Consider the following 14,430-nt stretch of genomic DNA (forward strand, 5'->3'; position numbering starts at 1 on the left):
GGTGGAGGTCCTGTGGGCTGTCACTGAGGTGACCGACTAGGCCTTTCTCTCCTGCAGGCTTCCAACACAAAAAGCCTCTCTGAGAGTCAGTAGCTTAATGCTCAAGAGGTACAATTCTGTTAATCAAGACTTGATAACTCTTGGGACTGAAGCTATAGCACAGCAGGTAGCGTTTGCCCTGCACCCGGCCGACCCAGGTTCGATTCGAAGCATCTCATATGGTTCCCTGAGCATCACCAGAAGTAATTCCTGAGTGCAGGAGCCAATAATAGCTCCTGTGCATCGCTGGGTGTGACCCAAAAAGTAAGAAAGAAAAAAAGAAAAAAGATATAGTTACTCTTACCTTCTTACGCACTGTGTCGTCCAGCAAATTTCCTACGTAATTTTAAGAGTCTGTTTGTCATGGAAAAACTAAAGAATAGAGGAGTTTCAAGACGCTGAGTCTAGACCCTTCTTCCTCATTTCCCTAGTACTCTGAGCCCGCAGGGAAGGCTTTGGGGAGTGTGTGTTTTGGGGGGGGCGGGGGAGATTAGTGGAGCTCCACCTGCAACCCCCGCCCCAGGGGGCAGGAACTCGGCTTTTGCTCCTGCCCTGGAGGCTGCACGCTGAACCTTGCTGCCTGCCCAGTTCCTGTCTACTCTGCGGTGAGTAATTTAATAGCGGTGGCAGCAATAGGATATGGTACTGGGACAGTGGGAAGTAGCAGTTGTGCAACGGAATTTGGGGAGATGATGCCTGAAGTTGGTATACCATTGAGCAAAAATTAGGTTGTTGCTTTAGAAAATGGAAAGCTGCTAATGAACCCTATTTTCTTTCAGGAAAGGTAACTGAAACTTTTGCAGAAAACCCAGAGCTTGTCAACAAATCTTGTTTTCAACATGCTTGATCAGATGACGCTTAAATTCAGAATTAGATTCAGAATTGGATGAGGAATCCAATTCTGAAGAAACACATGAGAACGACATAAAATTTATTGGGAAGTGAAAATGCAACTCTATAGCAAACTGATTCTAAATAAATACGAAAACATAGAAAAACCTAATTGAGAATAAGAAAAATGCTACTGTGAACTTCTAAACTTGGAATTTGTTCACATCAAATACTTTCTTAAAACTTGAACAACAAAATAGAGAATAAAAGTGATTGTGAACTTTTGGACTTAAAATTTATTTGCAACCAATACTTTTTTTAAACATTTTTTTTCTAAATACATTAGTTGCTGACAGATGAGAAGAGGCTAGTTATTACTAGTACAGACAGAAAGCTACAATTTTAATTGCTTAAGTAATGAAGTTTGGGGAGCCTCCAGAGATATAGCAAAACTGGGAAAGAGCTCCCCAATACTGCCAGGGGTTCCTCTAAGCACAGAGACAGGAGTAAGGGCAGAAGAGTGGGAAAGAAAAAGAAAAAGGAAGGGAGGAAAGGAAGAGAGAGAGAGAGAGAGAGAGAGAGAGAGAGAGAGAGAGAGAGAGAGAGAGAGAGAGAGAGAATCTGTGTGATCAATGATTAGACGTTTTCACTGTTTTCATTCCCCAGGTTTGGTTCCAGAATTCCATTCCCTCCCCACCCCCACCCTCCCATCCCCCAGTCCATCATTAAACAAACCCCCCACACACATCATTTTCAGAAGTTTCTAGCAACTTCCCTTGGAAGGTTTCAGAAGAAGTTTTCAACTTCCCTAAGCCTCTAGTAATTCTATGCAGACTTCCAAGGAAAGGACTGGAATGGTACTATTAATCTATTAAATCCATCCATACAATTGTCACCAGGTGACTGAGAAGTCCCCAGGTTTAGCATTCACAAATCGCGGGGGAGGGGCCGGGCGGGGAGAGGAAGCCTCAGGTAGCAGGAAGTGGGCGGAAACCTTCGAAGAACAGTGCCGGGCCTGGGACCATTTTAAAACCAGGCGAACCTATGAACGCCTTTTCTGAGTATGGAGGATTCCATAGCGAACGAGGTAAATACACTTTCAGTAGCTTTGTCTTCTCTCCCTGCCAATCTTCTCGTATCTTACTCTCCCCCTGAGTACACGTGATCCTTTTTTCTTTTTGAGAAGTATAATTCTTAGAATTTCTTCTTGATTTGTTAAAAAAAAAAAAATCTTGGATGTGATTGCAGCGCAATATTTTGGAGGGAAGTGATGATAAGATAGCAAATTTTCTGTTTTGGTTTTAAATAGGTTTTTTTGTTTTTTGTTTTTATCCCGTAGAAAGAAGATTAAAGTATGGGGCCTGGAGAGAAATGGTTAGAGGAGGAGGAAAAGGGAAGGTGAAGCCAAGGTTTTAGGGAGAGGTGATTGAGCTGAGGAAAGGAAAAAGGCAAAAACTGGGCATTGGTGGTTCTTGGGGAGGCGGAGTGGGGACTGAATTCAAGGTCACAGGCGAGCAACTTAAGGCAGAGACAATGTGAAGCCTGAGTGTACTCTGGTCTCTTTCCTACAACTGGTCACTTTTAGTCCCAACTCTAGGACTCCAGGGAGGCCAGAGAATGAGAATTGAGTCAGTGCTTTGCAAATGTAAATTTTGAATACCAATGTGAAATTGCTGTAGAGATGTAAAAATGGCATACAATTGTTAATTTGTTTGTGGAATTGGTAGAATTGGTTCACACTTGGGATCTGGCTGACCTGGGATTTAATCCCGATTTGCCTGTAACTTTGCAGCTGACAAGTGCTGGGAATTGAGGCCTGTGCGGTTTGTGGTGACTTTAGTTTACAAAGACTACAAAGGATTGCCAGATGAACACTTAAACCGAAATTCAGCAAGAGGAAAGAAATGTAAATGGAACAAGGGTGGAGCTGAGTGATTTCCCTTCGGGCCAAAGTAACTAGAAAGGAAAGGAATTTCTAACTGGCGTCTGGGGCTCTGGGAAGTAGTAAAAAGAAGCTGGTTGGGGGGCCCGGCACTAGCTTCAAGACTGCAGTGCGTGTTTGCCAGCGGGAGCCCCAGGTTCCGTTCCTGGCACCACATGATCACAAACATCCTTATTTCCCTGTCCCAGGACAACTAGTGTGACCCTGAGCCGTGCTGAGTGTGGCCCCAAAATGAAGGCAGGCCGGAAGACTGGAATGGGAGATGAGAGGATGGTAGATTGCATTAATTTTTTAATACACTTAGACTCAATGCGGTGATATTCTGGGGTGGACGTATAGTGTTTCTCTGGCATTAGTATGAAAACTCATTTATTTGAAAGAGGAAAAAATAGGTAAAATGTTCTAGGTGAGCGATATGAATATTTACATGATATAAGGACCCCACATTCCCCAAAGCAAAGCCACTTTCATTCTACAGTTTTTGCTGGTATCTGTATTTTCCCACGTCTCGTATACGTTTGAACTGGCCTCCCATTTCTTCCTCATTGCTTCCCTATCCTATAAATAATGCTTGGTATTAAGAAGTTACCTGGGGGCTGCAGCCATAGCACAGCAGGTAGGGTGTTTGCCTTGCACTCGGCTGACCCGGGTTCGATTCCCAGCATCCCATATGGTCCCCCGAGCACCGCCAGGAGTAATTCCTGAGTGTAGAGCGAGGAGTAACCCCTGTGTATCGCCGGGTGTGACCCAAAAAGCAAAAAATAAATATATATATATATTTTAAAGTTACTTGGAGAATCTCCACCACCAATGAATGTCAAAGATTGTTGTGATGCTTTGGCACAGGTTATCTTAAGGCAGGCAGTATGCATGGTGGGTTTGGACACCAGAATATAACTGGCTGTTTTCTGTCTCCACAGCGAAACTCCACAGAGAAAGAGGTTTCACAGTCCACACCTGTGTCGGTAGAGGAATGCCAAGTTTCTAGTGAACCAAGCACACTGACTTCCCAAAGAACCCCAGCAAAGGGGACCAAACGAAAAATAAGTATGAATGATGACAAAGGTAGGATATCAAATAAATCCTCAAATTCCATTTCCTTGGGTCTAAAGAAATAGGTATTTTTGAGTAGAGATTTCTGTCTTTTATGAAACCTTGCTTAAATCTCGTTTTCCTAAAACCTGTTTCTGCTTATTTCTATTATGAACTTGAGCTGGAGACATAGTGCAAGGGTTAATAGTACATAGCTTAAGGCACTTGCCATGTGTGCTGCAAACCCAGGTTTGATACCCTGGACCCCCAGAGTCCCCGAGCGCTTTATGGTAGCACTGTAGCACTCTCATCCCGTTCATCGATTTGCTTGACCGGGCACCAGTAATGTCTCCATTGTGAGATTTGTTACTGTTTTTGGCATATCAAATATGCCATGGGGAGCTTGCCAGGCTCTGCCGTGCAGGCAGGATGCTCTTGGTAGCTTGCTGGGCTCTCCAAAAGGGATGGAGGAATCGAACCCGGGTCAGCTGTGTGCAAGGCAAATGACCTACCCGCTGTGCTATTGCTATGATTCCAAAATCCAAAATTAGAAGACACATTTTAGCTGTCTCCAAACTTCCACAGCAGGTTTGGTCCTGATTATCATTTCATCTTTAATGTGTAGCAATTTGGGGACAGATGGTAAATTTGAAATCCTAACCTTGAAACTCCACTTCCTGTTTACCTTGCCGGGTTGGATGTGGGAAGGGATGTCAGTCATGATTTACATCGATAATTAGTGTATTAATTAGCCAAAATATCTGCACTTTACTCAGTAAATCATGGGCATGGTAAGTCTAATTATTGTGTCTGCTCTGGAGGAGTGATCTGTCTGTCTTTCCGGAATGGTACAAGCATGAGGTGAAGTTGCCAGCGAGCCATGTGCAGTGAGATTGGAAAATTGTGGGCATTAGTGATTTCATGTGTTGTGTTATTGCAGGTGGTTTCTTTCATTTTTAGTGAGAGGAGGACAAAGCATCGCTATTTATGATCTCAGATCTAACATTTCTATCACTCCCCGTGGATAGGAAGTGCAATATCTCATGTAATCTCCTGGAGTCCCTGAATTGAAGGGCTCACAAAGGGGCAAATGTATGTGAACAGTGGCTAGTTTTAGGAAGTAGAAAAGGGGTATCATAAGTTCCAAGTCCTGTCACTCGGAGGTTAGATGGTCTTCGACAAGTCATTAAATTCTACAATGGAGACTGGACTGTGAGAACTAAGTAATGGTAGTTTGAAAGGTAGTGCAGGGACCAGGAAAAGGAGCAGGGTACTGAAACCAATGTGGAAGCCACTGTTTCATCCCCAGCAACTCACGGGAATAGCCCACAGGCACCAGCCATTGGATGTGACCTCAAAAACTTAAACATAAATAAACTCTAAAATCTAGAAATTTAGACAGTAGTTAATTAGTCATATAATTCATTTCTTTTATTCTTCCCAGTTTCATGTTCACAAAGAGCATCACAGGGCAGTGACAAAGTCAGAATTCGGAAGAAGATACCAATCCCCCCGTTGCCCTCTCAAATGCCACCAGTCAACCTGCTTCACCGGGACATTGTTCGGGCCTGGGGCCGTGAACTAAAGATAAGCACCAAAGGCCAGGTAAGGGCTGGGGTGGGAGAGTCCCCCACAACCCCCCATGCTGCTGCAAGAAAGGATAGGAGCCTTTCTTTATTAATTCATTTTTCTCTTGTCTTAGAAATTGGAGATATATAAGCGAATCTGTGAATATGCATACCCAAATCAGAAGGTAAGTCGTTTTCTGGAAATTTGGCAGAGCCAGAGGTTTAATTCTCCCCTAATAGTCAGTTTTAGCACCAGAGATCAAATGGGGCTCTTGTACCCTCTTACTAGAAAGAAACATCCCTTGGGGCTAAGGCAATAGCACAGCAGGTAGGGCATTTGCCCTGCACACAGCTGACCTGGGTTCGATTCCCAACGATTCCCAACATCCATATGGTCCCCCAAGACTGCCAGGAGTAACCTCCCTATGCATCGCTGGGTGTGACCCAAAAAGGGAAGGAAAAAAAACAGAGGGAGAGAGAAACATTCCTTACCTCACTTTTCACCGTCTCTGTACAAAGAATAAAAAAATTACACGTTTTGGGGCCGGAGCGATAGCACAGCGGGTAGGGCGTTTGCCTTGCACGCGGCCGACCCGGGTTCGATCCCCGGCATCCCATATGGTCCCCCAAGCACTGCCAGGAGTAATTCCTGAGTGCAAAGCCAGGAGTAACCCCTGAGCATCGCTGGGTGTGACCCAAAAAAAAAAAAATTACACGTTTTGATCTATACCCTCACCCCGTAGGACATTCCTGATAATGCAAAAGAGGCGAGGATCCTGACAGAATCGAAGAGGAGATCAATGATGGGTATGGCAAAAATAGCTCTGCAGGGTTCTGAAGGGACATCAGAAGTGGCTATTCCTGGAGCGGAGATGGTGCCTGTCGTGGAGGGACCGGAAACTGTGGTAGTGACCACTTCAGCTCCAGATTCTGTGTTTGCCTCCTGGGCGAGAATCGCAGCCATCGCTGGGAAGACAGAAGAAGTGGAGGCACAGTCAACACAGGAGTCCGATGGTAGGTTAATAATAAGGACTGGTCCGGGTTCTGGTCCAGAGAAAGAAATGAGTTTCGGGGCCAGAGCAATAATACAGCGGGCAGGGCATTTGCCTTGCATACGGCCTACTTGTACTCAATCCCCGGCATCCCATATGGTTCCCCAAGCACTGCCAGGAGTAACTCCTGAGTGTAGAACCAGGAGTAACCCCTGAGCATCACTGGGTGTGACACCCCCCCCCCCGCCCAAAAAAAAAATGAGTTTCATTTCATTCATCTTAATATCTGATCAATTTTAGGATTTAGCAGAATCACCTGAATGACTGGTGTTTGGCCTGGGCCTTGTCCCAAATTTGGGATTTGGGTCTGAGGGAGGGTCTAGAAATTTTGATTTTGAACAGCTTCCTGGGCTATGCTGAAGATGTGGCCTGAAAACCATTGCTCTCAAATATTGTCTTCAGAGCTTGAGCCCTGGATCTTCTAATATCTGTTTATAAGTACAGGTTGTTTGTGGTGGGTCAATTGGGTCAATTGGGTCAAGGAGGTCAATTGTTTGATGGTAGATGGAAAATTCCGGTGGTGGTTATAACAGAGGATACACAGATGTCAAAGTGTAAAGCTGTATTCTTGAAATGTATGCAATGTTATTAAGCAATTTTATCTCAAAAATTTTTAAATAAGCTAACTTGATAATTATAGCTTTCAGTTTCCTCATCATAAAGTAAGTTAATAACTACCTTGCAGTGTAGTGAGAATTATAGAATATGCCATGCAGGAAGATCATAAACTAGTTAGCACAAGACAGTGTCTATTGTATTGAGACTCCTCAATATAATTAATAATAGACTTCCCAGACCAATTTGATTTCGTAATTCTCTTGAAGCAGATTAGAATATGGCATTCCATAATATGCTTGCCTTTTTTTATTGGCTGTACGAGAATCGAGCGTGATACTAACACATGCAAAGAATGTGCTCTGTCACTGGAAAATATACCTCTGACATAAAAATTATTTTGCGCTAAAGGCAATTAAGAAAACCCAGACAAATCTTCCTCTTAACTGCCTGGAGGCAGAATGTAAATGTTCCTTGTGCTGAAGACAGCCTCATCACTTATTAATCTGATTTTCTGTAGGAATCCCAGATGAAAATCTAAGATGGGTAAAAGTAAAGTTTTGATCATTTCATCTACTCATGTAACTATACCGCCTTTAACACTTCTCGTTTTTTCCAAATCAGGATTTTAGGAGCACAGAGAGATAATACAGCAGATTAGGTGCTTGCCTTGCATGCAGCTGACCCAGGTTCCATTCCCAGAGCATCCCAAATGCTCCCCTGAGCACCGCCAGGGTGATTCCTGAGTGCAGAGGCAGGAATAGTGCTAAGCATTGCCAAGAATTGCCCAAACACTGCTTCTTTATCCCTACCCACCCCAAGTCAAATTACAATTTTTCAAAAATTTGTTTTGGTTTGGGGGCCATACCCATTGATTCTCTAGGTTTCCTCCTGGCTCTGCACTCAGGGATCACTCCTGGCAAGCTCAAGGGACCATATGGGATGGCTGGGGATCAAACCCGGGTGGACCAGGTGCAAGGCCAGTTTCCTATCCATTATACTATCTCCAGCACGTCCCCTTCTATCCCTGCACAATTCTCTTTTCTCCTCACCTTACTATGTTCACTTAATGCCACATATGAGTGAGTTTGGTGTGTGACCTTTCAACTTTAACTTACTCAGTCAGCTTATTTACCCTTCATTCTATCCCTGGGCTAGCTAACTGAAGAATTTGTTTTTTCTTATACCTGAGTTGTATTCCATTATGTTTGTATAACCACAACTTGATTTAAACTCACCCATTATTTGGCACTGGGGCAGTTTCCAGAGCTTAGCTATTGTGTGAATAATCCTGCAGTAAACATAGGTGAGCAAATGTCTTCTCAAAATAATACTCTTTGGTAGAGTAGATGTAATTGGGTCATATGGAAGCTCTATTTTTAATTTTTTTGAGAAGTTTCTACAGTTATTCATAAAGGCTGAACCAGTGAACATTTCCACTTACAGCGTATGATGGTTTGTTTCTCATCCTATGCCCGCCAATACTGGTGGTTTGCAGGCTTGTATGTCATCCTTACGGTGTAAGACCATATCTCATTGTTTTGATGTTCATTTCCATAATAAGGGATGAAAAATTTTTTCACATACCTGTTGGCTCTCTGTGTCTTTGATGAAGTATCTGTTTAGCTCTTCTGCCTTTTTTTTTTATTATTTAATTGTTGCTGTTTGGTCTTTAGTTGCCATATTTTGTGACAGCTTTATAAATCTTAGATTTTGATCCTTAGTATGTCATGAGCAAGTTTCTTTTTTCACTTAATAGAGTGACTTTATTCAATTCAATGTTTCTGTTGTAGTGGGATTTTGTTTTTAATTTAGCCCCATTTGTTTATTTTTTGCTTTCGTTATCATGGCCAGTCAGGTAAAATGATGGAAAACACCTCTAAAATCGATATCATGATGCAATCTCTACTTTTCTTGGTGTATACTATGGACTCAGAGCCAATATCCAGTCTTGAGTGCATTTTTTGACTTGTCTTTTGTTTATGGTGTGATATAGGAGTCTTTTTGGTGGGAGGGGTCCAAGGAAAGAGTTGGGTAAGGGTTGGGTCACAACCAGCAGTGCTTAGGGACACTCCTGGCTCTCTGCTCAGAGTTTGCTCCCAAAATCTAGGCCTGTTGCATGCAGAGCATGCACTCAGCCTATTGAGGCAGCTCTCTGGTTCCTGATGTGGTTTTCATTTTTTGTTGTTGTTTTTAATACGTGAATAAAGAGTATTCCCAACATTGTTTGTTAATGAGTCTGTCATTGCTTATTTCATGCACCTTTCTTCGTTGTTGCAACTTGATTAACTGGCAATATATCTGATGGTGTATCTCTGGTTCTTAGTTCTGTTTGCATTGATCTAAGAGTATGCTTTTACTCTAGTGCTACACAGTTTTGATTAACATAGCTTTACAATATGATTTAGAATTAAGAGTAGAGAAGTCCACCTATCTTTTATTTCAAGGATTATTCTGCTTTTCAGGGATTTTACTAATGTAATATTTTTTGTCCATATCTCTAGAATAACTCCATGGAAATTCTGATGGGGACTGCATTGAATCTGTATATAATAGGATGATCTCTACTGTTGTTTTTCCCTCTAATTTCTTTTTGAGAGGAGTGGGGTTGGTGCAGGGAACACACTTACACACCTTATGTTGCTCAAAGGTTTAAACAAGTATCAGGGATATAGCTTAGTGACAGAATATTTGTCCTGTATATGTCAAGCCCTGGGTTCAAGACTGAAACTCAACAGAAACAAAAATATAATTAAAAAAAGTTTAAACAGGAACTATTTTGCATTATTCATTCCATTTACAGGGAGGATAGAGTTGGTTAAGTTAGGATGCTAGGTTCACAGATTGAGTTTGAACAGACAAAGAGCAGATTCAAAGACCATGATACTCTCTTGAACAGTCTAGTTGGTTCATACTGTGTTCATAATTCATTTTTTTCTTTTCCAGATGTCAGGTGGTGTGTGGTGCATGGGAGAACTCTCCCAGCAAACGCAGAAGGATGGGTCCATCTACAGTTTCATGCAGGCCAAGCTTGGGTACCCGAGAGAAAAGGACAAGTGTGTGCACTCTTCCTGCTCCCTTCCTGCAATTTTCCACCCCCAAACATGGAGGACAATATGCTATGCCCTAAATGTGTCCAAAGGTATCACCTACTGCTTTTCTACAAATCAAATTTTTTTCTTTCTTTTTTTTGGGGGTTGGGGTGGGGCATAACTAGCAATGCTCAGGGGTTACTCTGGACTAAGTGCTCAGGGATCACTCCTTGTGGGCTTGGGGGAGACCCTTTGGAAGGCAGGGTTAGGAACCCAACTTGGCTGCATGAACCAACTTTAGAAACCCATTCCAACCCTAGCTATCAGATAAATTCCTTATCTGATCTTTTAAGATCAAGTTGTCAGTAAATAGTTTCAAGAAAATCATCACTCAGGTAAGTATATCCCAAAGGAAAAGAGTATTTATATGTCAGGGTGTAAGACATCTACCCGGATGGGGCTAGAGTGGTGTACAGAGGGTTGGGCATTTGCCTTGACCTGGCCATTGCTGGGTGTCTCTGCGCCCCTGCCAGCCCCCCCCCCCAAAAAAAAAGACTTCTATCTAGAATCCCATAATTCAAAAGAAACATTGTATAATTATATTCCCGGTATGTGCACTGTACAGAAATAATGGTTTATTTTTAAATGAACAAACAAACAAACGAAAAACACTTTCTGGGCTGGAAAGATAGTACAGTGTGTAGGGGGATTGCCTTCTATGCAGCCGACCCAGATTTGATCTGCGGCATCCGATAGGATCCCCCAAGCCCACCAGGAATGATTCCTGAATGCAGAACCAAGAGTAACCCCTGAGCCTCACTAAGTGTGCCCAAAGTAAAACTAAAAAAGAAAAAGAATAAAAGCCACTTTCTGTTGTCTATAGCTGATTGAGATACCTGGAACATAAGTAGCTTAATACCAAGTAGTGTATTAAAGTAATGCAGAGAAATGTCAAAGAGGCTTCTTGAAAGAAGAAATGGCTAGAGAGAAGGGTATTTTTCAGCATATGGTTCAGTGCTAATTCTATGATAAAGAGGGCATAGTAGAAATTGAAGGGTACTTCTTTGTTACAAAATATGAAAGTCTATGGTAGATAGTAAGTTTCAGTTTTATTTATAAGATGGACATAATAATGCCTAAGAATAATGAAAATTAAATGAGTTTATGTGTAACAGTTCTTAACATTGAGTCTGTTAGAGCAATATTAAATTTAATTTAGAGTAATATTAAATATTAAATTTTAAGTTATATACTGAATTCTTAAAAATTATTTCAGTGAAATTGGTTTGCATGAAGCCATGATTTAAAAAATGTACAGTGAAACCAAAAAAAAAAAAAAGAGCTCAGAATTGAGCATTACAGATTTTACATAATATCATTAATTTGTGGTCAAATTATAGAAGGTTTTGAATGCTGGTGATTTAGAGTTTACCCATTACCAGTGGTATTTTTGAAAGTGTATTAGTTATGTGATAATGATCAATAAAATATCATTATATTCAGCAAACAATGAACTTTAGAAACAATCATGAAAGAATAGAAGGAAGGTGACAAAGTTTTTTTTTGGGGGGGGTAAAGGGAAAAAGGCTTTTCTGTAAAACTTAAGTTCCAAGCCAAATTAAATCAATCCACTAAATAAAGTGATTGGTGAGAAATAAACCTAGGAGAACAGCTCTGATAAATTTGTGTTTCCATGCATAAAGCATATAAAGTAACCATGGATCCTATTTCCCAAAAAAAAAAATGGCAAGCAGAATATTATTTTAAATTAAGATAAGCCAACACAATTGACAAATCAGGGATGACAGAGAAAGCGGGATTACTGTTTTGAAGTAGCGGCAGCACCAGATGAAGGGAAGAAAATCCTGGACAGTCTGTTTCTACTAGCAACCTGTTTCCATAACTTTATAATTGCTACTTTACTAGATTTCCATTTCTGTGTCTCAATTATGATGAAAAAATTGGACCAGAGGTGTGCACAGTTCAAATTAAATCATCAAGTAAAGAAAATTTTATTCCAAAAAGCCATTATGTTAGGATTTATAGAAAACATGTTTGGTTTTTGCAGTGCCAGGGATTGAATTTGGCTTCTTTTATGCAAGGCATAAGCTCTGCCACTGAGCTACATTCCTTGCCTGGGAACACAGTTTTCAAGAAAAATGCACATATGCAAAAGTTGGCCAGCAATTTCCTGGGGGTAGGACTGAAAGAGTCTGGATCCCTGCTGCTCTTTACCCTTGGTGATGGGCTGGTAAAGAATTTTAAATAACTAACTGAATTGAGGTTTTCACTGCCTAAGAAGGAGGTATATAAGAGCAATTAAAACCTTCTGAAGGTTGGGGCTGGAACCTTGCACACTGCTGACCCAGGTTCAATTCCTGGCATCCCATTTGGTCCCCTGAGTGCATGAGCCAGGAGTAACCCCTATGCATCGCCAGGTGTGACCCAGAAAGCAGGAGGAAAAAAAACAACCTTCTGAAAGTATTCGAATAAAGCGAAATCAGACTTTGAGATAATTATTTGTTAAGTATTTAAATGTTGATAGGGTCAGAGGAGTTGAGCTGGGCCAAAGCTTCAAAGAGCAGAAGTATTTTAGGGTGCCTTAAAGAAGACAGAAGGAACAGTGAGAAAAGTCAATTTGAAGTCAATGGGGAGAAATTGCCTGCATTGGGACTCACACTTATTGAATCATATCCCCTGATCATAAATTCTTATCAAATGAATACTAAAGTTGGTATATTAATATACCTACTTAGATAACATAAGGTTCTAAGCAGTCATGAGTACAGGTAATGGATGCTGGTTGAGCAAGTAACAGAAAGAACTGGGGAAGGTTTTTCTGTATTCACAAACGAAGTCCAGAGCTAGAGATGCAGAATCTTTGGGGGGGTGTGAGCAGAGGGTCACAGCCAACGATGCTCAGGGGTTACTCCTGGCTCTGAACTCAGGAATTACTCCTGGCGCTGCTTGGGGGGACCATATGGAATGTCGAGGGTCAAACCCGGGTCAGCCACATGCAAGGCAAATGCCCTACCCGCTGTACTCTCACTCCAGCCCGAGATACAGAATCTTAAAGTGAATCTTAATCACTTGGGAATTTTATGCTGCAGGGGGGTGTATACTTGTGTCTGGGCTCTATTGGAATGGAAAATAGAATGCCTCTCGGGAAGGATGGGCTGTGCGGGTGCAGGGAAGCGATTTTTCTAACTCCAGGAAGCTCTCTGTTTACTTGCTGTGGGAACACCTTTGGTGTTTATTGAACACCAGCAGTCTTGGACATCTGTCAGAGGACAGAAACAAAATGCAAGCAAGCCCTTCTGGCTCACCTGTTCCTCCATCAGCCAGGATTGCAGTTCCTTTTGGGTCCCAGGGAGTCTGCCCTCAACAGGCTGCAGTGAGTTAGGGAATACCTGTCCTTTCCCCCTTCGGGTCTCCCTGCCCCCTGCCATGAGTGATTATCTCCATGCCTATCAAGTTGAATGAAACTGTCATCACTCTGGCTGTCACTTTAAGGACATACTTGGGCTTCAGGATCTTGTGGGAACAAGATCCACTCCTGGGCTCTCTCCTGTCATGGCTGCACAGAACAGAAATTTTATGGGAAGTTGAATCCTTGTTATTCCTTAATGGTCACATGCTTCCCAACCAAGATCCTAATGTTTAAAGCCATATTGTTGGTGTTTCAATAGTGAGCTTCTGAGTTATTTTCAATAATGCAACTTGATATTACATTCTGACTTTTAAGAGACAGCTTAAGGAACATTATGTTTGAGGGCCAAGGGAAATATAGGGAAATGTCTCAAGCAGTAGAACGCTTGCTTTATGTGCATGGGGCTTGATGAGGTTTCATCTTTTGTTTTATAGGAATAAGGCATTGATGAAAAGCCTCCAGTGAGACTGTAATATCAAGGACAAGGGTGCTGCTCTAATTAAAAAAGAAAAGATGGCTACAGTCACAATTGTTGCTGACTTCAATTGTTGATCTCTACAACCTCCGTACTTTCCACATTCTAAGTTTAATTATTTTAGACTCAAGTATTTGAAGCCAAAGTTAATGTTCTTTCCTAGTCTCCAAAGATATATTCTTAACATATAAGCAATGTTTCTGTGGGATAAAACCAGGGCAGCTTTGCCAATATCATTTCCACTTGTAACTGTTCTGTTTGTTGTTACTGCTTGAAAATGTTGGAAGTATAATATATTGGATTTAAAATGTGTATATAAAAATGTTATCTATTATGTCTTGGGAAATAGTACTTATTGTGTGCAAATAATTTTTGTGTTGGTAGAATTAACCGCCCCCACCTAAAAAGATCCCATGATGTATTTATTTAACCACTTTGAAATGTCGACATACAAAAAGCTGTACATGTTTTATA

At 41.6% G+C, this 14,430-nt stretch overlaps 1 protein-coding gene across 1 annotated transcript; it reads left to right on the top strand.

Annotated features, from left to right (window-relative positions):
- Positions 1–1,933: 1,933 nt before the first annotated feature.
- DPPA4 (developmental pluripotency associated 4) lies at positions 1,934–13,946 on the top strand. The gene is made up of 7 exons (XM_004606805.2): positions 1,934–1,957; positions 3,733–3,877; positions 5,289–5,449; positions 5,547–5,597; positions 6,156–6,426; positions 9,966–10,161; positions 13,916–13,946. Exons 1-7 carry the CDS (start codon positions 1,934–1,936, stop codon positions 13,944–13,946), a joined length of 879 nt encoding a protein of 292 aa, XP_004606862.2.
- The last annotated feature ends 484 nt before the right edge of the window (positions 13,947–14,430 follow it).

Source organism: Sorex araneus, chromosome 2 (genome assembly GCF_027595985.1).
Source record: "Sorex araneus isolate mSorAra2 chromosome 2, mSorAra2.pri, whole genome shotgun sequence".
Classification (NCBI taxonomy): Eukaryota; Metazoa; Chordata; class Mammalia; order Eulipotyphla; family Soricidae; genus Sorex; species Sorex araneus.

What these genes read in the sequence shown, in the direction of transcription:
- DPPA4 (XM_004606805.2), top strand. Translation starts at nt 1,934, where the DNA reads ATGGAGGATTCCATAGCGAACGAG. An exon ending in AGGATTCCATAGCGAACGAG is followed by an intron (nt 1,958 to 3,732) that starts GTAAATACACTT and finishes CTGTCTCCACAG; the next exon opens with CGAAACTCCACAGAGAAAGA. An exon ending in GTCAACACAGGAGTCCGATG is followed by an intron (nt 6,427 to 9,965) that starts GTAGGTTAATAA and finishes TTTCTTTTCCAG; the next exon opens with ATGTCAGGTGGTGTGTGGTG.